At 38.5% G+C, this 22,021-nt stretch overlaps 1 protein-coding gene across 2 annotated transcripts in view; it reads right to left on the bottom strand.

Moving 5' to 3' along the window:
* PGR (progesterone receptor) overlaps positions 1–20,072 on the bottom strand; it is a 33,254-nt gene extending 13,182 nt beyond the window's left edge. Inside the window, exons 1-4 of one of the 2 annotated variants that reach the window (XM_053970941.1) lie at positions 18,660–18,739; positions 17,652–17,734; positions 17,243–17,394; positions 5,764–5,880 (exon numbers count right to left, since the gene is read on the bottom strand). In XM_053970941.1, coding sequence (XP_053826916.1) covers positions 5,764–5,880; positions 17,243–17,394; positions 17,652–17,716 — 334 coding nt within the window. In that variant the 5' untranslated portion in view covers positions 17,717–17,734; positions 18,660–18,739. Of the gene's footprint in view, positions 1–5,763; positions 5,881–17,242; positions 17,395–17,651; positions 17,735–18,659 lie in introns of both variants that reach the window. The other variant, XM_053970940.1, reaches the window with a different exon arrangement.
* Between the last annotated feature and the right edge of the window lie 1,949 nt (positions 20,073–22,021).

A 22,021-nucleotide genomic window follows, 5' to 3' on the forward strand; every position in this document is an offset into this window, starting at 1 on the left:
AGAATTAATGTCACACTGGTTTGTAGAACTGCTCGTGTGTTTATTGCTAATTATGTTGCTTAACAGCCATCAGTAAAACAACTCCACTTGTTACCTATCTAAAGGAGAGGTGACTATTAATAACTTGCAGCAAACTTTCCCATCTACAAGGAGACCACATTAAATTAATAAAAACTCTTAAAGACATAAGGAAAACAATGAAAATTTGACAATAGCTTAGTTTTTCATTTGCTGTTTACAAAGCAAGTAATTTTGTGCTGTAAGATAAATAAATGTCTCCACTTAGTCCCATAATGGGTAAATAATACCAATCCACTTTGACAACTACTTTTCTTAATACTGTAATATAGACTTCTTGATACAATATGTCTGTACATATTTAGACAGCACACACTTTTTTTGTAACATTTTCACTGCTTCACTTTAAGACAGCTAACCACTCAAGCAGTTTCTTCAGACTCACTGTTCCCCTACCCTTGATTACTACGAATAGCTTGTTTATAATGTTTGCGTTCTACATGTACCTAGAAGACATTTTAAAAATCTGTTTAATACAACTATCAAATATATTATGATTTTCCCCTTACTACCTAATTCTGTATTTCAATAGTTTTTTTAAACTAGATATACAGAATCATACAGACAATCAGACATTACTGACATTACTTTATATTAAAAGGGCTGGGTTTCTAGTAGAAGTCTAACATCTCACTACCCTTCTCCTTACCCTGTAATGAGGTGAAAAGCATCAATGATGTATTATTTTTGACAGAACACAATGGCCCTTACTTTAAGGTCACTATGCTCCTGCGTTTTGTGTAGAGAAACAAGCCATGTACACCTTAATGGGGTGTATACAACGTAGAAAAAGTAGCAAAGCAGAAGTAACAAATCTTGGTTTTAATAAACCCTTTGATCCTACCTCAGAAAATATTACCTGGAAAAATTAAATCACCTTTTTCTCCATGTAACCACTGCACTGCAGACTGAAAGCTGATTGAAACAATGAAGGACACAGTAATTTAGCAATACAGCTGAACAAGGAATCTGTGATAATCAGCCTGGGAAAATTACAGATTCGCTCATAATAAATAAAAGAGTTGAGTACTTGTTTATTCCAGGACCTGATCCAACTGCCTGCTATCCTATTAGGTTTAAGATTAGAAAGGGGATAGATTAATGTCTCGAGTTATGAGGTTATAAAACCCAAAGACAATTAATACTTTCACAGAAAATGACAAATATAGTACTATGAAATGCATGTTTTTATTGATACTCTCCTTCTATAGATTAAGAAACAGTCCATATAGGGAAATAAATTACTGAAGATATTGGTTGCTATTCTATAATTTACTTACAACTGACTTAAAATTTCTTTTAAAATATTTCAGGGGTTTGAAATTTCTTTAAATTTAGGGTTGAAAAATAGAACACTTGTCCATATAATAAAATATTACACTTTCATCTATATGGTTGCCACTCAGTAACATTCAATGGAAGATAAGTGTACTTCCCTAAGAAGTAGGTTTAATTTAATTAATATTGTAATTTTTGGAAGCTTATCATTAATATGCTGTAAAATCTTAGTGTTTCTCATGTTAATTAAGCAATATAGCAGGTCTGCATTTAATTCAAGGCCAGCATTAAGAAACTAAGTATCAGAGGTAAAAGAACAAAAATATATCTATGAGATAAGATCTCATAGATCTAAATGGCAGAAATCACAAAATGCACAAAAAATCTTGACCTATAAAGGTTGTAAATACAAGAACAGATTTAAAGTATTGCCAATTTCAATTAATTTAAAATACTCAAGGATGTCTCTAAGCATGTACTTTATTTCAAAAATTGGAAATTTGCATATGGGCTTTTATCACAGAATCACAGAATTCCAGGATGGGAAGAATTTCAAGGACAATCCAGTCCAACCTTCCTTGTCAAAATCACAGTTAGACAAGATGACCCAGCACCTTGTCCAGATGAATCTTAAAAGTATTCAACACTGATGAGTCCACCACTAATCTTGGGTGATAATGCCAATGGCTGATTTTTCTCATTGTGGAATATCTTCCTCTTGTGTCTAATCAGAATCTCCCTACGAGTAACTTGTACTCATTATCCCTTGTCTTTTCCATGTGACTGCTTGTAAAAAGGGAGTTTCCATCTTCTTTGCAGTCACCCTTAAATAGTGGAAACCAGTGATAAGGTGTCCCCTAGGCCTTCTTTTCTGAAGGCTGAACAAACCCAGTTCACAGAATCAGAGAACCACAGAATCTTATAGGTTGAAAAAGACCTCCAAGACTATCAAGTCCAAACTTTGATGCATCACCACCTTGTTAACTAGAGCACTAAGTGCCATGTCCAGCCTTTCGTCAAACACCTCCAGGGATGGTGACACCACCACCTCTCTGGGTAGCCCATTCCAAAGTTTAACAACCCTATATGTGAAAAATTTGCTCCTGATATCCAAGCTGAATCTCCCTTGGCACAGCTTGAGGCTATGTCCTCTCATACTCTCATATGATCCCTGGGAAAAGATGCCAACCCCCGTCTTGCTACAATCTCCTTTCAGGCAGTTGTAGAGAGTAAGAAGGTCCCTCCTGAACATCCTTTTCTCCTAGCTAAACAACCCTGTCTCCCTCAGCTGCTCATCATAGGATTTATGCTCCAAACCCTTCTACAACTCCGTTGCCCTTCTCTGGACACACTCCAGCCCCTCAATGTCTTGTAGTGAGGGGCCCAGAACTAGACACAGCACTCGAGGTGTGGCCTCAGCAGTGCCAAGTACAGAGGGACAATCAATCACTGCCCTAATCCTGGTTGTAACACGATTCTTGATACAGGCCAGGGTGCCATTGGCCTTCTTGGCCACCTGGGCACATTGCTGGCTCATGTTTACCCTTTCTTTGTATGGCAGGCTTCCCAGCCCTTTGATCACTGATGTCTTTGGGAAAATTATCTGAGCCCTGTAACACTCCGTATATGAATCATATTGTGTTGATCAGCACATCAAGTCATGGGCAGGAGATATTGCTCATGTGATACAACAAAGGAATTATAAGAAATGTCAGATGAGCAAAAGGAAGAAAGGCAACAATATAACCATAGAAAGAGTAACAGTTTATCTTGAGATTTTGTTTGCAGTTTGAATTTTAAATCCTCATTTACAAATAGTATAATTTCACTCCAGTTTTCCTCATTTTTGGTCTACATTTGTCTTTTCTTCTTCTTTCAGTACTAAGCACTCCATTTCAGCCTGCATAAAACAACTAGCTTCCTAATTCCGCCCAGAACTGCTGACAGCACTAAGAGCACCTGAGGCACTTAACCTGAAGCAGCTGACAAAAAAATAGAGGTGCCACAGTCACAACTCCACTCAATATTTCCTTTTTTCCATTGCCCAATTATCCTCTTCTGCTTTCTCTTTGCTGCCAGATTACTCCTTTCCAGAAGATGGTGTAAGTGAGGATATCAGGGCAGAGATCTGATGAAATGCAATGTCCCTCTAAGAACTAGAGAAACTAGACTGCACAGGCTTCTAAAAAAATGGGTAACAACTTTGATTATGTATACTTTAGGAGAAGACTAAGCAACACAAAAAATTGGCTAGGTACAAAAATCTAGCATTAAATACAAAGAAAATATTTACGCTTGCTTTGTAACAGCTGAGAAAAAAAGGTGATCCGAAAAGGTGACAAGAAAGATGAAGATTTTACTCTCTTCATACCTGACAGTAATAAAATAAGTCAGAGCACCTTTATCCTCAGATTTTGTAGGAGGATGTAACATCTTACTATGAGAATACACTAATGAGGACATATCATCTGATCAACATTGTTGGCAAAAGTGTCCAACTTTTTCTGCTCCTCGTACGTACACCCACACAAAAATGTATATATAAATATATATATGTAAATGTATATATCCATAAATGTATATATATAAATGTATATATCCATAAATGCACACAAAGTGTAGAACGATGTCAAGCCTGCTGATGACTTTTCCTATTACTATGCAGAACAATGCTGAAGCAAAAGGACTAGACAATGATAGTGAGTCATCTCACACTCTGCTTGTTGAAACTGCTGCCTGTGATGTTGAAACACACAGAGTTTAGTTATTGGTGTTATCCAGGGTATCATAAATGAAAATTTAGGTTAGAACATCATCAAACTCCTAGCTGTGCAAAATTCAGAGTCAGGAATGAATTTTTATCTGTATTACACCCATTAGAATCAAAAATTGGTTTGGATTGGAAGGGATTTAAAATCACCTAGTCTAAGCCACCTGCCTTAGACAGGTATATATTTTAGAGGTCAAATTGATCAAACCTTGCATGTTCTCCCAAATTTTAAAAGGCAGGCACTACATCTGCCAACTCCTCTTCCTGAGTCTTCATTCTTACTCTGTATTTTCCACAGCCTACTCAGGACCTCTGCCTCCTTGGCTTTCTCCTCTTTCAAAGTTGGGCAAACAAGGCTTTAGGTTCTGCCTTTGTAGTAATAGTGTTTCTCTACTGCACTGCTACTCCAGTTTTAAAACACCAATCTGAGAAGGATCCAAAGGACATGTTCTCCTTTTGTCCCTCTCCCCTCAGCCCAGTGGCACCAATGTGCTTCTCAGCTCCATTTATTTTTTTTTTAACTGAGAGATGCCACTGTCTGACCACATAAGAATGACACAATGAGTACTCCAGCTCCATGGAGCTTGCATTCAGCTTACAGGATTTGGAAACACAGAGCTGTGCAATCAAACTATCAGTCTGAGAACTATATACATGTTTTACATTATCAATGAATGCTGATCAGCCAGATAATGAAATTATATACAGTATATAGTGCCAGCTCTTCCTTCAGGGATAAAAAACAATACTTAAATGTAGGGGAGGGAATGCAGGGTTGAGCAGGGGAGAGAGACAGACATAGGGCTTTGATGGGCTAAAATAGATTAAATTGGAAATAATGCAGGTTTTTGTCCGTCCTCCTTTTTTTTTTAACTCCCTTTAGGAAGGGAGTTTTCTTTCCATCACGTTTGTATGGCCATTTTCTTATAGACTTAGCCACATATTTTCAAGCTGATCCAAAATAGGAAAAAAAAAAAAAAAACCCAGCAAAAATAAGCATCATTGATGCCTGTAAGCACATCAAAACTTGCCATGTGGCTACCTGATAATACACCATTTTCTCCCTGTAGGTTTTCAAAGGCACAGTGCTCATTTAATGACACATAAAAAAAAAACCCAAATCTGTTACAGAAAGAACTAATTTAGGGATTTCCTAGCACCTAATCTGCAAAACCTGCAGTACTGGTGCAACCACTGCCTGGCCCTCTCTGGTGGAACAGAAGGATACAATTTTGTTGACATGTACTCAAAGCGATGAAGGGAATAACACAAATTAGAAGAGCACAGTACTAATTCCTGACTCTACTGTCAATTTCAATCTATTTATTTTTACCCATATCAAATTACCTGATCCAAAATTATTAATAAATACACACCCAAGACATAATTCCTTTCCCTTCAAGAAAATGAATGTAAGGATACACAGTGATTCCTACAGAAAGGTGCTTTGTCAGGGTTTCCAGATTCACTAAAGAAAAATTCTAAAAAATTATATAGCATTAGGTAATTCTTCCAAAAATAACATTTGAATGTGGTTTTTCTTTTACAGTATCAAAGTACTGTTGTTTAACCTCAACAGACTGAAGGTAGTGTACTTGACTGCCTGTTTTTATAAATCCACTTGAAAAACAGCTCACCTCCCAGGACCATACCAGCTTGACAGCACTTCCTCAAGCGACATGCTGGGCAGTTCTTCCTACGGATTTTATCGACTATGCAGTCATTTCTTCCAGCACATAAATAGTTGTGCTGCCCTGCAGGAAAGAGAAAAACAGGGTCAACACTATGTTTTCTAACATGACAAAATAATTTCTGTGTATAAATGTTGCAAAAATAAATGAAGATTCAAAAAAGGGTACTTGAACCATTAAAGAACGCCTTCATTTAACTTTTGACCAATCATGTTACTATTTGAATACTTTGTTTTATTTGGTCTGTTTAAGGGCAAAATTCCTCATCTATGAAATTCTAAAATAATTAGCAGGCAGCATGAACTGCTTAAATTATTGTACTAACAATATTTCTTAAGTAAATCAAGCACGAAGAGAGACCAACTGTTTCTTTAAAACTTATTTTTCTGTGAAGTTATTGATCCTGTTTTCAAAGAACTTAACTACATTTTGCTTGAATCAATGTGGAGTTTCTGACAGCAAACAGAATGAAGAAGTTGGGGTAGTGTAAAAAAAAGCCCTTTAAGCAAAGCAAATTACCTCTGATGGAGAAGCAGTTCTGTATTAAACTTGCTGAAATGCCAGCTGACCAACACAGTCAAAGCGGACAAACAGAAGGAGGCTGTAACTCTGTGGCTTAGATTAACTTAGTTTATTGCTTAAGTCTGCATTTGCTTCTGTACCACCATTTTAAAAAGATAAATAGTTTGCTTCTTAATTTTAGTGAAAGAAAGCCAATTGTCTGAAATTCCTTTTCATAACAATTTTTTTTTTTAAACTACAGGCAAACAAAAACAGTTGCCACACACATTGCCTGGCAACAAAAATGACCTTGGTAAGGTTTTAATCAGGGGAAATTCTTATTTACTTTGTCCCATGAATGCTAATCCTGGACTCGTCCTTATAGGAAACATTACCAAAAGCAGACAAATTAATAAAAATCCATCTTGCTATTGGCAGCAGACCAGTAAGCAAAACACTTACTTTGAACAATTCTTCCTTGGGATTACTTGCAGTTTTTCCTTGTATTTCTTTGCCTTTATAAGCTACAAAAAACATACAGTCTTCTGATAAGCAACAGCAATTTAAAAACTCCATTAGTTTAATTAAAATCCATGAGTATTTTCTCAGCTCCATGGCATTCTAATGCTTTAATGCACAACAAGTTTACAAAGGAATGCTTAAGTATAGTTAAAGATTTCTTTGTGTTTTTCTTGTTTTGGGGGTTTTCTTTGGTCCCCTGAAAGAAGATTTCTTCTGGACCTCTTTTCCAGGTAATTTGTTAATTCTTCACCAGATGGTCTGACTCCATATAAACCTTGTCCTGCTTATTATAAATCTAAGACTGAACAACACTTTTCACATTTACAAAACAAAGAGTAACTGAACCACAGTTATGAAAACTACACTTCCATGTTCATATGTTCTGAAGTTTCATATTAAACAGTACTAAACAGTGTCTCTGCCCTGTGTACACCAGGCCAGAAATGAAATCTGTTACTAAAATTTAGGCACAGTAAAAGTTGCTTAAAAGCCAAAATGCTGCCAACCCAATTCTCTCAGGGGATTATGGTGACAAATCTCAGGCACTTCTTGATGCTTACTGTTAACATCTTCCTTGTTTTCAAGACTTTTAAGAAACCACAATCATATCCTGTACCTGACTTACACCTTCGTGTGAGTTTTCCATTCCACTCATCTCTACCCCACCTTTCCCTGACACCTTCTGTCCCAAAGTGTATTCCACTCTTTTTGACTCAGCTGCAACTTATTTGGAAAACATGTAAATTTCAATTGTTTGGTAGTTTTCAGTTTCATCATTAAAGAATTTTGGTTTTAATCGCAGTGATCTGTGTGGATTTCAACTCAATAGATAAATCTGAGTAAATGTTCCCATTTGAAATCACTTCTACCATTGTGCAAAGCAGGGTTACTTGCTTGACATTAATATTTTAGGGACAACAGCCATCTGAAGGAGAGATTGTGTAAGAAATGAACACATGCCAGATATTTGCCTAATTTCAAAATTACTGGCAATATTTAGTTAGATTAAGATGTTTGGAAGGTCTTCCTGGGATGATGAAATATGTATTCGAAAATGTATTTACAACAGTTCAGTCTTCAGATCATCTAGATTTGAACTAATTATCTTCAATTAGCACTGAGCATTACAGTTATACCAAATGCCTGTACTAATGAAGTACCCAAAACCTCCATCAAGATAAAATCACCATTCAATTGGTAGCTTGATATTCAGTATCTTGTCTATGACTACTGTCATTACAAGCAGTAAAACAAAAAAACAAAACAAACAAGCAAACAAAATACTCAGGAAAAAAACCAAGATAGTATTATAGTCACTAGAGCACAAGTTTGAAGGAAAAGTTTGGTATTAGTATTTCTTACAAAAATAATAACCTGGGAACTTTCTGGCAATTGCCACACCTTCAAAAACTTCACCTAATGTAAAGTTTTCTATGCATGTTTACTTTTCACTGTTTTTTGAAAGTGCTCATTGAGGGTCACTCTCAATGTATTGGCTCGTGACCAGCTTGATGGAGGAAACACAGAGACGATTTTATCTGTCATTAAATGTTCCAGATTCTTGTAGGATAGTATAAAAATCCATTAGTGTTAGCAAAGTTGCTAAGGTAAGCAGGCAAACACGATTTTAAGTCCTGTAATGACTACTGCTATATTGGGAGGGTTTTAATCCAAACAGTGGTGAAAGTAGCATGTACAGTATCTTTACAAACTGCACTATTAACTTAGCTCACTGACAAGCTGTAAGTCGCTTACAATCACTCCAGTAAACTCAGGAGTTCAGAGACTTTGTAGATGTACAAAATAAGGGAAAAATAAAGCTTTATCTGCACCTGGAGTATCAGACACAGCAATCAATTTTTTGGGTAAATGCATCTGTGCTGAACTGCTGCCATCCTGCACAGAAGCAAAATGCTTGCAAATTCTCAGTTCTTTCTATCTGCAAAGAAGAGTATTATCTCCACTCTTTTTTCTCCCTCCCAAATGTGATTCTGCCTCCCTGTATCTCTATTAACTGCCAATATCCCTGTATCTCTATTAACTGCTGGTTTTTGTATAAAACCAGCAACCTTTGCAAAACACATCATGGTGTTTTATTTAGTCTAGTTTTAGATGTCTGTCTAAAGTTTGCAGATATCTATTGCATCTCTTTGCAAATTATTTTACAGCTAAATGTCTCCCAACATCGACTCTTTGCTTCCTGAAAGCTCACCTCAAGGTTTTGCTCAATAATTTTCTAAAAGTATGTTTTACATCTTATAAACTTTTGAAAAAGTACCAATTAAATCAATAGGTAAAAACACAACCAAAACAAAAATCACAATGGAATTGTGGAAGCTGACAATAAACATGGTTTTAAAATTTTAAAAATGGCAAACAAGTTCACCTGTACACTAAACAGAAGTTAATGGTGCAGATGTAGCTTTTGAGTAAAAATCTGACTTCTGGAAGCTAAGGCAATGGACTAGGCTAGTCCCTAGCTTGTGGAAAACCTGACTTGTCTGAGTAAATACAGGGTAATCCTTACCCTGAACATGCTCTGACAAGACAGGTTTTCCACAGCTAGGCAAACAGTCAGGCCTAGTTCATCCTTGGTAAAATGGGAAGTAAAATTATATTGAATTTAGTCCAGATCTAAATGTAACACTCTTCTATTTACACTGTCTCAAACCACAAGACAGAAAATGTGGGTCGAATTTACCTCTCATCATGTGGCTTTTTTAAGTCATGAAGAACTAGGAATCTACACTACACAGTCTCCATGCCCCTGCATGCCATCCCATGCTATTAGTTTCCAAGATTCCACACACTTCAGATAATGCTGTTGGGGTTTTAACTTATAATTGATTTTATTTCTGTGTGTTTTCTATAAAAATAGAAAAAGTCCCCGAAGTGAGACTTCTGACTCCAACTACTTAACCAAAACCCACATCCATCATGGACTTTACCATGCATAATCTTTTGATAAAGATTTTCGTTTCCCTCTTGGCCCTCTTGAAGTAAAATTCTCACTTCCAGTTCTTAAGTAGGTTTTACGACTTCCACTCTTTAGCCTATAGTGGTGTAAAGAAAGACCTGCTATTGATGCAAGTCTGCTCCTCAGCAAAGAATTAAGGATTCGGTGGACCAAAGGGGACAAAGAGTGGAAAGCAGATGAACTTGTGAATATGCTCCATCCTGGAATCTAACTGAAGTAATGAAGAATTTCTTTCTTCATAATAATATATTTCATAGTGAAAGCAATAAAAATGATTGTTTATAACATCTTTGACTGACTTTTTCCTTCTCTTGTATACTGATCTCAAAATCTTGCTGCCTTTTGCTGTGAAACCTGCAATACTATTGTTTTTCCTTCCAAAATCACTTCTCCAAAGAGCAACCTCCAAAGAGAGTATAATTTTTAAATGATAGCTATAAAATAGAACAATTAAATGTAGCTATCTTGTTTTCACTCACTTCTAGACAGAGTCAAAAGTTACAATCCTGTTTTTTAATATTTCTTATATTTCTCCGTCTGTTCTATCACTTCCAACAAGAAAAAGAAAGAAAACAAAATGAAAACCACAGAAAAACAAAATTAAACAAGATTAACTCATAATTCATGGAAACTATAATGAACTGCAAAATTAGGAATGCTGTTTCATATCGATTTTCAGTTGATTTGCCTAGACTGTTTACCACTACAGCACCTTGAAATATATAAAGTCTTGGAGTCTAAATACAGGAACTGACAACAGGAAAAACTTCCCACAGCTAATACCCTTTCAGGACGATATGGTAGCATCTACAAATCACTATTTCCAGTCCTTTTTATCGCATCGTGTCACAATTGTTCCTTGGTCATAATTTTTAAGTAATTAACTACATCAGGGATATAAATATGTAAAATGATGGAAGTGTCAGCATATTTGTCAATAGGGGGTCTGTTCCTTACAAATACAAAACATGGTATTTGAACACAAAACTTACTTTAAAAACATACCAGCTATTTCAGGGGTATACAGCACTAAAGTATCAGCTGTTCTCCTTTTGATTCCTCTTATATTCTTCTATGAAGATAAGACTTTATATTTGCATTTCAGTCATCCTATAATTCTTATTTTAGTGGAATTATCATAGCACATTGCCATGATAATTTTTTTCATGTATATTTTCTTATATTCCTTGACTTGTCCTACAACTGCATCAGTAGGACAGGGTCATCCACTATATGAGCAATGAAGGTGGAAAAACCCAGAAATATCAGTAGCAGAAGAAAGTAATATGCAAAACACCCAGATATTGCTGCCTCTTGATTGAAACACCTTAGATTAATTTGATTCTATTTAATTAACTAGATTCTAAAATGTAGATATCTATCAAAACACTGCTAGTGGTACATAATGAATACTGTGGAACAAATACACAATTTAAGGTGATGGATACCATCAATCCCAAATCTACTTTTAGCAGAGAACAGTTTTACTATAAATACTTACACTTTATATACTTATGTAATATATTTATAAATATTTGAGAACTTTAAATAAGTATGATTTTTATATGTGAAATAATTTAATGATATCTACAATACCTTATATATAATACTTAAGCAATATGAAATTAGTATTTTATATGCTTATTATCTTTATTTTATATACTACAGAACTATATTAGCTACCTTGGTGATGTGGGTAGGATTCGTATCACCAAATGCAGACCATGTACATGGTCACCTGACACTCCTTTATGATCAGTTCTGAGAAATAGTTACTGTCAAGAGTACTGCTATTTTCATCACAGGTACATATTAGAAATGTCAGTGTATTTCCTCCTAAGATTTCTTGTTTGTCTCCATTCACCATAAAATGAACTTAAGGTAAGCAGTTCAGGTTGCTCACATTGTGCACATGGGAAGTTAGAAGAGGGTATTAGCAAGCCTGAGCAGTCAGTTCCTGGTGCTCTTTAAAGCAAGCAGTTTTACACTTCTGGAAGCTAAGGCAATGGACTAGGCTCTACACTACCTGAAATGGCTTCTAATCCCCTGAAAATGTGTTTAAAATGATATATGGCACTGTTTCTAAAATACTACATAAAAGTTAAACTAAAAATTTTAGTAACTGACATTTCTGCAGCTGATTATGTACTAAGCCATGTCTATTGGGAAAACAGTGGTAAAGTCACAGTTAGAACAGTAGGAAGCCTAGCATTAGCTCAAGAGTCAAAGCACCAGAACAGATGACACCTCAGCTCACTTCACTGTTGTGCTTCATATAAATCAATTCATCAAACTGCTGTTTGTCAAACTGCTGGACAACAAATCCTTTTGAAGTCAGAAGTACGATGAAGATATATCATTATGTATCAATGCAAATTTTCTTTTCATTTTCATGATGCAAATTCTTTTAACTCACAAAAGTGACATTTTCCATCTGTATTTTAGGCTCCCCAACAAAGCAATTTTGTACATTTGAATTTGAAAATACACTTAGCTTACTGTACTTTAACGCATTTTGGCCATGTGTAAAATAAAAGACCTTCAATAAACATCAAATCTGTTCATTGAGTGAAAAGCATTTTTATTTCTCAGCTTGCCATGTGTATGCTTTGTGTGTTTGCATGTTTTCTACTCTTCATGAACATTTCATCACCATCAGGTTTGTAGTACATGCTGTACCAAATTCTGATCTCAAGATCCAGACTGAAAAGTTGGATTAAGAATTAGAAAACCCTTCAGAGTTAGGAGAAAAAGGAACTTTTAACACCTGCTTCCTCAAGTTTCCAGCTAAAAGGTGTCTACGCTATTATTTCTCTCTTTTCAAAGAGGATTTTTTACTAGTGGTTGGCATTTTTTTAATACTTGGCATGCCGTACCATTTTAGATTCTTTAGCTATGGAAAAGCATAACTGTTTAGACAAGCACTTTTCCTTATACATAGTATTGCATTATGCGCATAGTGAATCACACGGCTATCACAAAACTGCTTATCATAGCACTGATAAGGTCAGATAAACGTTATCAGAAAGTTTGCTTGAAGTTGTGATCAACTTTCTTACTGTGTAGGTGCAGCTCATCATCACACGAAACCTCTCCATACACAGTGAAAACTCTCATGGAAATCTTACTTTCTGCCAGTTTACCAAATTCAGATCTCAGAAAGAAGGAAAGTTCACACGTGGTTGGTTAAATGTTATCTGCTACATATGTTTGAGCCTGTTCCCTGATGCCATTGATGCAACAGAGTTTAAGGTCAGTTACCCAGACCTTAAAGCACATATTAAAACTAGACAAATGTTCTACAATCACTTGATCAGTTTGTAACATGTTCCCAGGTATTTAAACAAACCAAGAGTCAGTTTCTGACCAATCTGCTGTAATATCATGTAATCATGTTGGTCTCATATTCTGGGTTTGGACAACTACTTTTCCTTAGAGATCAACAATATAAGCAAAGTGAAAGTATAAATAGAGAACAAAAATAAGAAATGAGGCTTTATTATAGGCAAAACAGCACTTGAATTTTTTTTGCAGGATTTAGGTAATTAAAAATTTTCATTAGTAAACCTACTGCAAAAGAGACACTTTCAACAAGATGCAATAACGCAGGCTACAAAGAAACACTGTGTTAGCAACAGCTCCAGAATCCCAAAGCTTTGAACACTGGGCTCCTCTCAAGGGAAAAAACATTTTATTGTGGTGTTCCACAAGCATTTTGATCATAGCTGCCCTGCATCATTTCACATTATGGAATCTTTATAAGACATCACTAATGACTTTTTGGCAATTTAGTCATTGAAAAGTAAAAGTCTGTCTCTTAATCTTCATTCTCCTAATGTTAGAGACATGCTCCTCTAGTTTTTATTACCATGAATGAGATATATTGGTAGCAGTTAAATAATACTTGCTCATCAAGAGGAAATTATCTTACAAATATAGTAATTCTACATATCTGAAAGCATTTTGAATATTATTTCTGATTCTTTTTTATTTTTATCTCCAAAAAGGTCATCACTCTCATCTCACTGACAGGAACAGCCCTACCCCATCAGCACAGTGAGTCCAATTTTTTCTCTTCAAATTTCTTTACTGAATATAAATAGCTGTAATTTTCATTGTTTTCATTATACTCAAAGCAGATCTTTGAAATATTTTTTAAAAGCCTTGTCATTTCTTTGTACATTAAGTGACTCTACAGACTAATAGTTATTTGTAGGAGTCCAACAGAAAATGTACAACCTCTAAATGCAGATAAATGTTTCCTAAGTAAAACCAACCCCGTATCTTTGTCCCCTTTCTCCTCCTCACTTGCAGTACTAACTTTTTTACATATCTGCTATACTACAGGTTCCCAAAGAAAGAACTTGCATTTTTGTTTAACCTGCTTCAAGATTTTGCCTTGAGAAATATGTTTATTGTATTAACACCAGTCTTTTTTTCATATATATAGCCACATATGGGGAACCAAGAATCCAAAAGACAGAAAGTATCTACAGTGCATATATATTTTAGAATTCAGTGACAAGAAACATTCTAAGCAATCTTTGTGATTCTCACATAACTCTGACCCCTCATTAAGTTGTATGTGTATGTATTAGTTACATTCAAATGTATTATTAAATCATAATTAGTATATAGAGTTTTAAATCATTGTTCGGTCTGAATAATTTAAATAGTCTGTTTTTATTTCAAAAAGACTAGATATGGGAAAAAAAAGAGTTTTCTGGATAACAGAGCAGTTAATTTTATTCAAATGGATGTATTTAACCAATAAAGTGTTGTCCTCACACCACGAAAGGTAAAATAAATAGTCTATGAATAAAGCAGTTCCTGTGAAAAAAAATTACAAAAAATATATAGGCTGTTTGATTTCAAACAGCAAATGCATCTCAGATTACATAAATAATTAAAATAGAAAATAAGCCTTTTCCAACAAATGTAAAGCTCCTGTATTAAGTACTTTTTTACCTATGCACAAAACCTCATAACATTCAAAAAAACCTCTCAAGATAGAGAAAATCCATGAAATAGCAAAATCCAGCTATTTCAAATCATGTTTTAATTTCTTATAAAGAACATTAGTGTATGGAAATTACATGAAAAGTAGAGTTTTCACCAGGAGTTTTTACTCACAAAATTTAACATCTTATTTGCATGAATTATTATTAAAAATTCCACGTCTCTAGTAGCACTAAAATTTAAAAAAAAATAAATAATGCATTTATGCTCAGAAAAATTATGGGTAGGGAGACATTTCATGGAATAAATATGTTTCAAATTTTTATGATTGCCAGTGAGAATTTTAAACACTATTTTCTATTGCTACTCTGTGTCTTCTTTACAGAGGAGCAATTTCCCACCATTATTTCTGATATTAAAATTTTTAAAAATATTTAAACTCCATAGAAAATCAAATATCAATAAATAGGATTATTTCAGTGCTGATAATTATATAGTATACTGCAATGAAAATAATTAGTCAATCAGTCCATCTCTAAGGAACCCCCTGTAGGCTTGCACTTTCTACACAAAAACAGGTACAACTGTATTTGTTCATTTTGCCAATGCCTACACTGCTCATTGCCTGACATTGCTTTCCATCAAACTCAATAACCTGTATCTTTTCTGATTACAGTCAGGTTTCTGATGTACATTCTTGAACATTCTTTGAAAATCCTTGCTAGAAAACCCCAACACATATCCTCAACAGGCTCTCAGTCTGTGGATTCATTTAAAAATTAAAATTATGAAGATGATATGTAAAACCTAAGACTTTTGTTTATGTAATTACATTGACCTCTCATTTGTCTCTAAATAATTCTATATTCTTAACCTGCTAAGGATATAAATAACTCTATATTCTTAACCTGGTAAGATTCTGTAAATATAGACTTTGTCTGTGAAAACAGCTTTAAGATGTTCCCTGTATCAAGTTATTCCTTCTTCACGTTTTTCATTAAAATAATTCTGCTGAATAGTAATATAAAGTTTTTGAGCAGGTCCATCTACTGCAAACAGAACTGGGTACTAAATTAGAAAAGAGATTAAATCTAAAATTGACATAATAAAATACAAAGGAAATATTACAACATTATTATATAGGTAAAAAAGCAAAAATAAGATTTATTTTAAAATACAGTACTCATAAATTACACTAAGCTTAGTATTAAATTCAGAACCCTGACTTTTTAAAAGAATATCTGGCTGATTTAGAAAAACATAGAAAAAAAACGTAAAGACAAACCAGGAGACCAACTAGCAGACTGAGTGAAACTTAAATGTATTCCTGCAAGTGACTTAAGAGCTTTGCAGCCTAACACAAATATTTCTAGTAATTTTCTCATGAAACCCATTGAATGCATTGGAGAAACATGGCACTAGCTCAGAAGTTCACTTAGACCACCAAGATCACTTTGCAAATTTTTAATGTTAAAGGAAGAACATGAGCATATGCTTAAAGTAGAAAGTAACAGCACAGTGAAACAAAAAATCTAATTATATTATTATGCTAAGCTTTTACTTTTCCAAAATTTCCCTTTTCATCGGGAGAGATATAAACTCTATAAAGTGGAAAAAATTATGTATCACAACAAGAAAATACAGGATGCAGGGCTTTTATTTTAAGGAATCCTATCCATTAGAACAATGGTTTTGTTGAATACATGGAACAGAAATTCAAATATCCTAGATCTGGCAGTATCAGATAAAAATCAAAACAGGAGACAAAGCCTAAAAAGTAGAAGGATTTGTTTTGCTGCTTTATCTGTTGAACCATATAAAACAGTCTGCTCTTGTATTCGTATTCAAAATCTCAGTGGACAAGGCGTATAATAGAATACAAAATGAAAAAATAAACATAGATATTGCTAATGTTTCATTAAATTTGCAGCTTGGCTTTGCAATTTAAAGACTATTTGGAACAAGTCAAACACATTTATTGCTATTATGACTTGAAAAGGTTAAGTGAAATTTTAAATACTTCCATAACTTCCAGGAAGCCAAAACTCTGTAACTAGAAAGCAAGAAAAATTTCATGATTTCAAAAAGAGAACAAAGCCAAAATAAATTCTTATATGCCTATCATTAATTAATATCCACAATATTTTCCTTTCAAGACCATTTATACTTTTTAAAACAAGTTGTATAATGCACAAATTTTTTTTATTTAACTCTGCCAACCTGGAAAGATTAACTGATAAACAGTAAATAATAAATAGCAGAAAAGTAAAGTAAAACAAATAATACTAGAAAAAAAACCAATTAAGGAAGAACTTTGTCAATATCCACTGTAATATTTAAACAGAGTTGATAAAAAAAATTCACTGCAGTGACAATATTTATAAAAATGAGCAATAAATAAACAGTATGCCCTAGTGTCTAGAAGACATATTTCAGATAATTAGGAACAATGGCATCTTATAGTACCTTCCATTGCCCTTTTAAAGAAGACTTTACAACTTCCACAGGTAAGTACTCCATAGTGGCAACCTGAAGCCTCATCACCGCAGATGAGACAAATCTTCTGGGGTAGTGACTCGAAACTGAACTGAGAACTTTGGCTGGTTTCCGTATCTGGCCTTGAGAAGAAAAAGAATTCAAAGAAATGAAAGATCGACCTTTGTGCAGTTTATTACTTACCTGTATTAAGGAGTTTTATATTAAAAACTTCATTTTAAAATTTGTAGTCAAGATACAGAAGGACACAAAGAAACTAAAGTATGATTGCCTTTCTGCTTAATAGTTTGTCTCTACTATGGTAATACAGGAAAGTATTGCAAAAAAAAAAAAAAAAAAGCAGAAAGTTGTATTTTAAACCATTTAGCAAAAAAGGTACCATCTAGGACACTCTGTTAAAATGTTCATCTTCCTCAGATCAACAACTCTTGTGAGTGGAGTCATAGTGGTGATTTTTTTTTCCTGTACAGAGACAGAATCACATAGATTGAATTTCAAAGGCCTCTTTCACACGGAAAACATGAAATTTCATTTCAACTTAAAAAAAATCTTTAATAATCAGTTTTTCACCCCCCATTCAGCTTCAGTGTTCTCAGCAGTAACTAAGTCTGATGGGGATATCAATAACATTTCCAATTTGTCTCCAAGGCAGACTAATCTAGGTAACCACTGCATTTACTAAAAGAAAGGATATCCATTGAAACTGTAACATTGCATGCACCTTTTGTTGCATCTATTTCTAGGTAATGCACATGTCAGCATGACAGTACACCATTTCATTCAAGCAAATCAATATACAAGTGTTTTAGTTTTCTTTTTCGTGTGAAATCAACTGCTTTTTGCGGTGTTGGGTTTTTTGGCGGTTTTGTTGTTGTTGTTGTTGTTGTTTTGTTTTGTTTTCGGGTTATTTTGTTCTTTTTCAAATCGGGAACATTATTTTGGAAAATATTTAGGTATTGATAAATACGGTAACGCTTAAAGTGAGGACAAGCTAGAAAAGCTGCACGCCGTCCCCAGGGCCGGGCACTGGCTCAGACATCGGGCGGCCCTGAAGTCCCGCTGAGGTAACAAACAAACATCCCCGGGGCGTTATGGTGCCCAAAGCCGCGAGGTGCCGGCTGCGGAGCCGGGACACCGCGGCGTGCTCAGGCAACGCAGGGAATGCGAACGGGGCTGCGGGCACTACCTAAAAACTCAAAAAGGCCCTCGTCGAGAGAAACTTTGTCCTTTCCTCAGCATCCCCTTAATACCCCCCGAGGCGCCCACCGCGCGGCACGCCCGCCCGTCCCTCCGGAGAAGGAGGAGGAGGAAGCGCGGAGCTCTCCGGCCGCGCAGTGAGATCCCACGGTCCCGTCCCTCAGCGAGCGCCCCGCCGTCCCCGCCTTACCGCGCGTAGCCGAGGTAGGGCGGGCAGAGCTGGGGCAGGCCCTCCTTGAGCACGGCGGCCGGGAAGCCCAGCGGCTGGTGCCCGTTGAGCCCCAGGGCCGGGTAGAGCCCCGGCGGCGCGGCCGAGGTGGACGGCAGGCTGTCGGACGGCGCCGCCGGCCCGTAGGCGCTGGCCAGCAGGGTGGGCTCCGCCTTGTAGAGGACGCACTCCAGCGAGGGCTCCTGCCCGGCCCGCGGAGCCTGCGGGTAGTCGTGGCAGCCCGTCGCGGGAGTGGCCCGGCCGCCCGGGTAGCGGGCGGTGAGGCCGAGACCCTCCTCCTTGATCTTCATTACGGGCTGGATGTCGCCGTAGGCGAAGGGCCCGTCCTTGGCGTCGGGCGGCGGGAAGCCGTAGGCCGGCAGGTCCGGGGCGGGGGGCGAGCAGCGCGGCACCGCGCCGCCCTCGTACTCCGCCCCGTCCAGCAGCTGCCGCGTGCGCGAGGCCAGGAAGGCCGAGTTGAGCGGCAGCAGCGGCACGTGCAGGTATTCCTGCCCCGGGTCCCCCGCCCGGGACCCGCCGGGCAGCGCCCCGACACCGGGAGCATCGCCCTTGGGCGCCGCGGCGGGACCCTCCGCGCCGGTGCCCGGACCTGCCGGCCGCGGTTTAGCGGCGGGGACCAGGGCGTCGCCGGGCGGCCAGAGCGCGGCGGGCCGCGGCGGGGGATGCGAGGGGCTCGGCTCCCCCGGGACGGCTTCGGCCGCCTTCTGCGAGGCCCCGCTGTTCATCGGGACGTCGGGCGCCTCCTCCGCCTCGAAGAAGGACCAGGGCGCCGCGGCCACGGTGGAGCTGGCATGAGCCGCGGGCGCCAGGAAGGTGTCCAGGACGGTGTCCAGGGAGTCCTTGACCGAGAGGGAGCCGCTTCCTGGCTGGTAGCAGAGGGAGTCCCGACCGTCCTCCCGCCCCAGATGCCGCTGCTGCGGCTCTTCCTCCTCCTCCTCCCCTTCCTCCTCCTCCTCCTCTTCGTCCTCCTCCTCGTCGCTGCTCTTGGGGTAAAGCAGCCCGTCCAGGGAGATGTCGATTGACTCCTCTTCCTCGCGGAAGGGATTTCGGCCGGGCTGACCCTGCAGCAGGACCGCCCCGTCGGTGGCAGGCGGAGGCGCTCTGGGCTCCTTGGCTTTCACCTCGGTCATGCTGGCCTGGGGCAGCGATGGACGCCGGCGAATCTCCGGCAGCGACTGAGCGCGGGCAGCCGGGCAGCGACGGGGTGCGAGCAGCCGGACGGCTTTTTACATCCTAGACGTGCTCGCTGCGGCGGTGGCACGGCTCCTGCTCACATGGTGCTGCTCTCGGGGGGACGGCTCTGCCCCGGCCCCCGCCGCCGGGACGGGGGCGGTGCAGCCTGGAGAGGGGAAACGATGGGAGCGTGTGCGGGAGGCGTGCAGGAAAGGAGGGTGCCTGCCAGGCTCCGGCAGAGGCGGACAGGCTGACTCCGCGCTCCGCTCGTCCCCCGACTGTTTCCCACCGCCCGGGCGGGCTGGCCGCGGGCTCCACGCCCCCTCGCCCGTGCCTCCCTCCCCGCCCCTCCTCGCCTCCAGCCCCGTCCCTTACTGAGGGTCTGCGCTGCGGGGCGCGTGCTCCCGCCTCCCGGTCCCGCCGCTCCGTGCCGCCTCTGGAAACCGCTGCTCCTCCAGCGGCACTTCCATCGGCTCCTCCTCCGCTCCGCCTGTCCCCCTCCCATCGCTCGCCGTACCCTCGTCCTTTTCCCTTCGCATCCGGCGCCCTGTGCCTTAGGTCAGCGCTTTTTGGCTTCTCCTGATCATCTCCCTGTCTTCTCATGCCTTTCTCCCACCTCTTGTGCCGCTGCTCTGTCCTCTCGCTTCACCATCCCAAGAAGTGCAGCTCTGCACTGAGCAGAGGGCACCAGCCTCCGCTGTTAGGTCGCTGCTTTGGAGAGCAGAGAAAAAGACAAGCTTTATTTATTTGCAGTGGCGGCTCCCTTTTTCCTGTTTTTCACTGTCCCCTCCAGACGTTCAATGTAGTTTTTCGTGACTAAGCTCTGTTCCAAAACCCCTCCTGATACACGATCCATTTTCCAGTAGCAAGGAAACCGAAGCATTGTAAAGTTCTTTACGTGACATCACAGGACGTCAAAGCATCCTTTACACTAAGAAGCACAACGTCTTTTCGGCAAAAGATTTGAAAAGTGGGGCATTCATTGCTTTTAAATTTTAATTTCTTTGTCAGGGAAATGAGAGGACATTTAAAAAGGACTGGCTGGCCAGCCTACGTATAGCAGGTTGCAATTCAGCCCAGGTTAGTTCTGACCAAGAAGCTGTCACTAGCTAATTGCTGGCATTTTGTGTAAAATGCTGGCTTTGTGGCAGAACCCACTCAGCTCAATAGGACAGCTACTAACGTGAGGAAAAAAAAAACAAAAAACCAATGCAACCTTTCGTATACTTTTCGTTATATAGAAATCTCAGGAAAGAAACTTGAGTTGAAAGATACAGAGAATAAATTGGTGTAGGAGTAGTCCTCCTGACTTTAAGTAGAATGAGTATATTTTTTGATAAACAAAGTGTGCTGTTAAATCCTTGGTTATGCCCTGTAGGTGTAACATGCTTTTCTGAAAGGAAACAGCTTTCTTTCCAAAAAAAGCTGTGATCACCACAAAATTGATGCTTTTGTTGTTTTACTTTCCAAACATCTTCAGACTGAAAAGGACAGCTTCTCAGGGAGAGAAATATAACTGTTGAGAATTGTTTTAGTTTTATTAAATCATATAAGGCAAGTTTATAGAAGCAGTGGCTTCCCACAAACGTTATTCAATGTGGTGTGTACTTTCTACATTATTCTTGTCAAAACAATACTGGCTTATAGACTGCTTTGGGACTCTGCTTTTTTATTCCTTTAAGAATAAACAGGAGAAAATATATATATTTTTTTTTGTATTCAAAAGAATTGTGGCAATGTGATAATAAGTGGCATTTTAAAACTCAGATGTTATTGTGGGCACCTCTATACACATTTAGGAGATTCAACAGAACGATGCACTTTCAATACACTTGTTGAGTATAGGAATATTTCTTGAACAGCAGTGTTTCACTCTGTTGATGTTGCATGGGAAAGAACTGTTTGGCCAGCAAGTACCAGGAGTTGAAGATGTTTTCACAAAACCTATCAGTGGAACCAATGTTAAAAGAACTATTTAAGAGGTGCTACCCAGTTCTGTAAGGACATGACATTAAAATAATTTCAAGTGCTTCAGTGACTAATGAGTTTCTGTTTTACATGCTATGAAATTTCTCTCTTCTCCCAAACCTGGCTTTTCTCAGAGGAGAAGGAAGTTCATCTCCAGTACTGTGCATCTCTGTGCTCGTTTC

This window comes from Vidua macroura, chromosome 2, assembly GCF_024509145.1.
Source record: "Vidua macroura isolate BioBank_ID:100142 chromosome 2, ASM2450914v1, whole genome shotgun sequence".
In the NCBI taxonomy this organism is placed as follows: domain Eukaryota; kingdom Metazoa; phylum Chordata; class Aves; order Passeriformes; family Viduidae; genus Vidua; species Vidua macroura.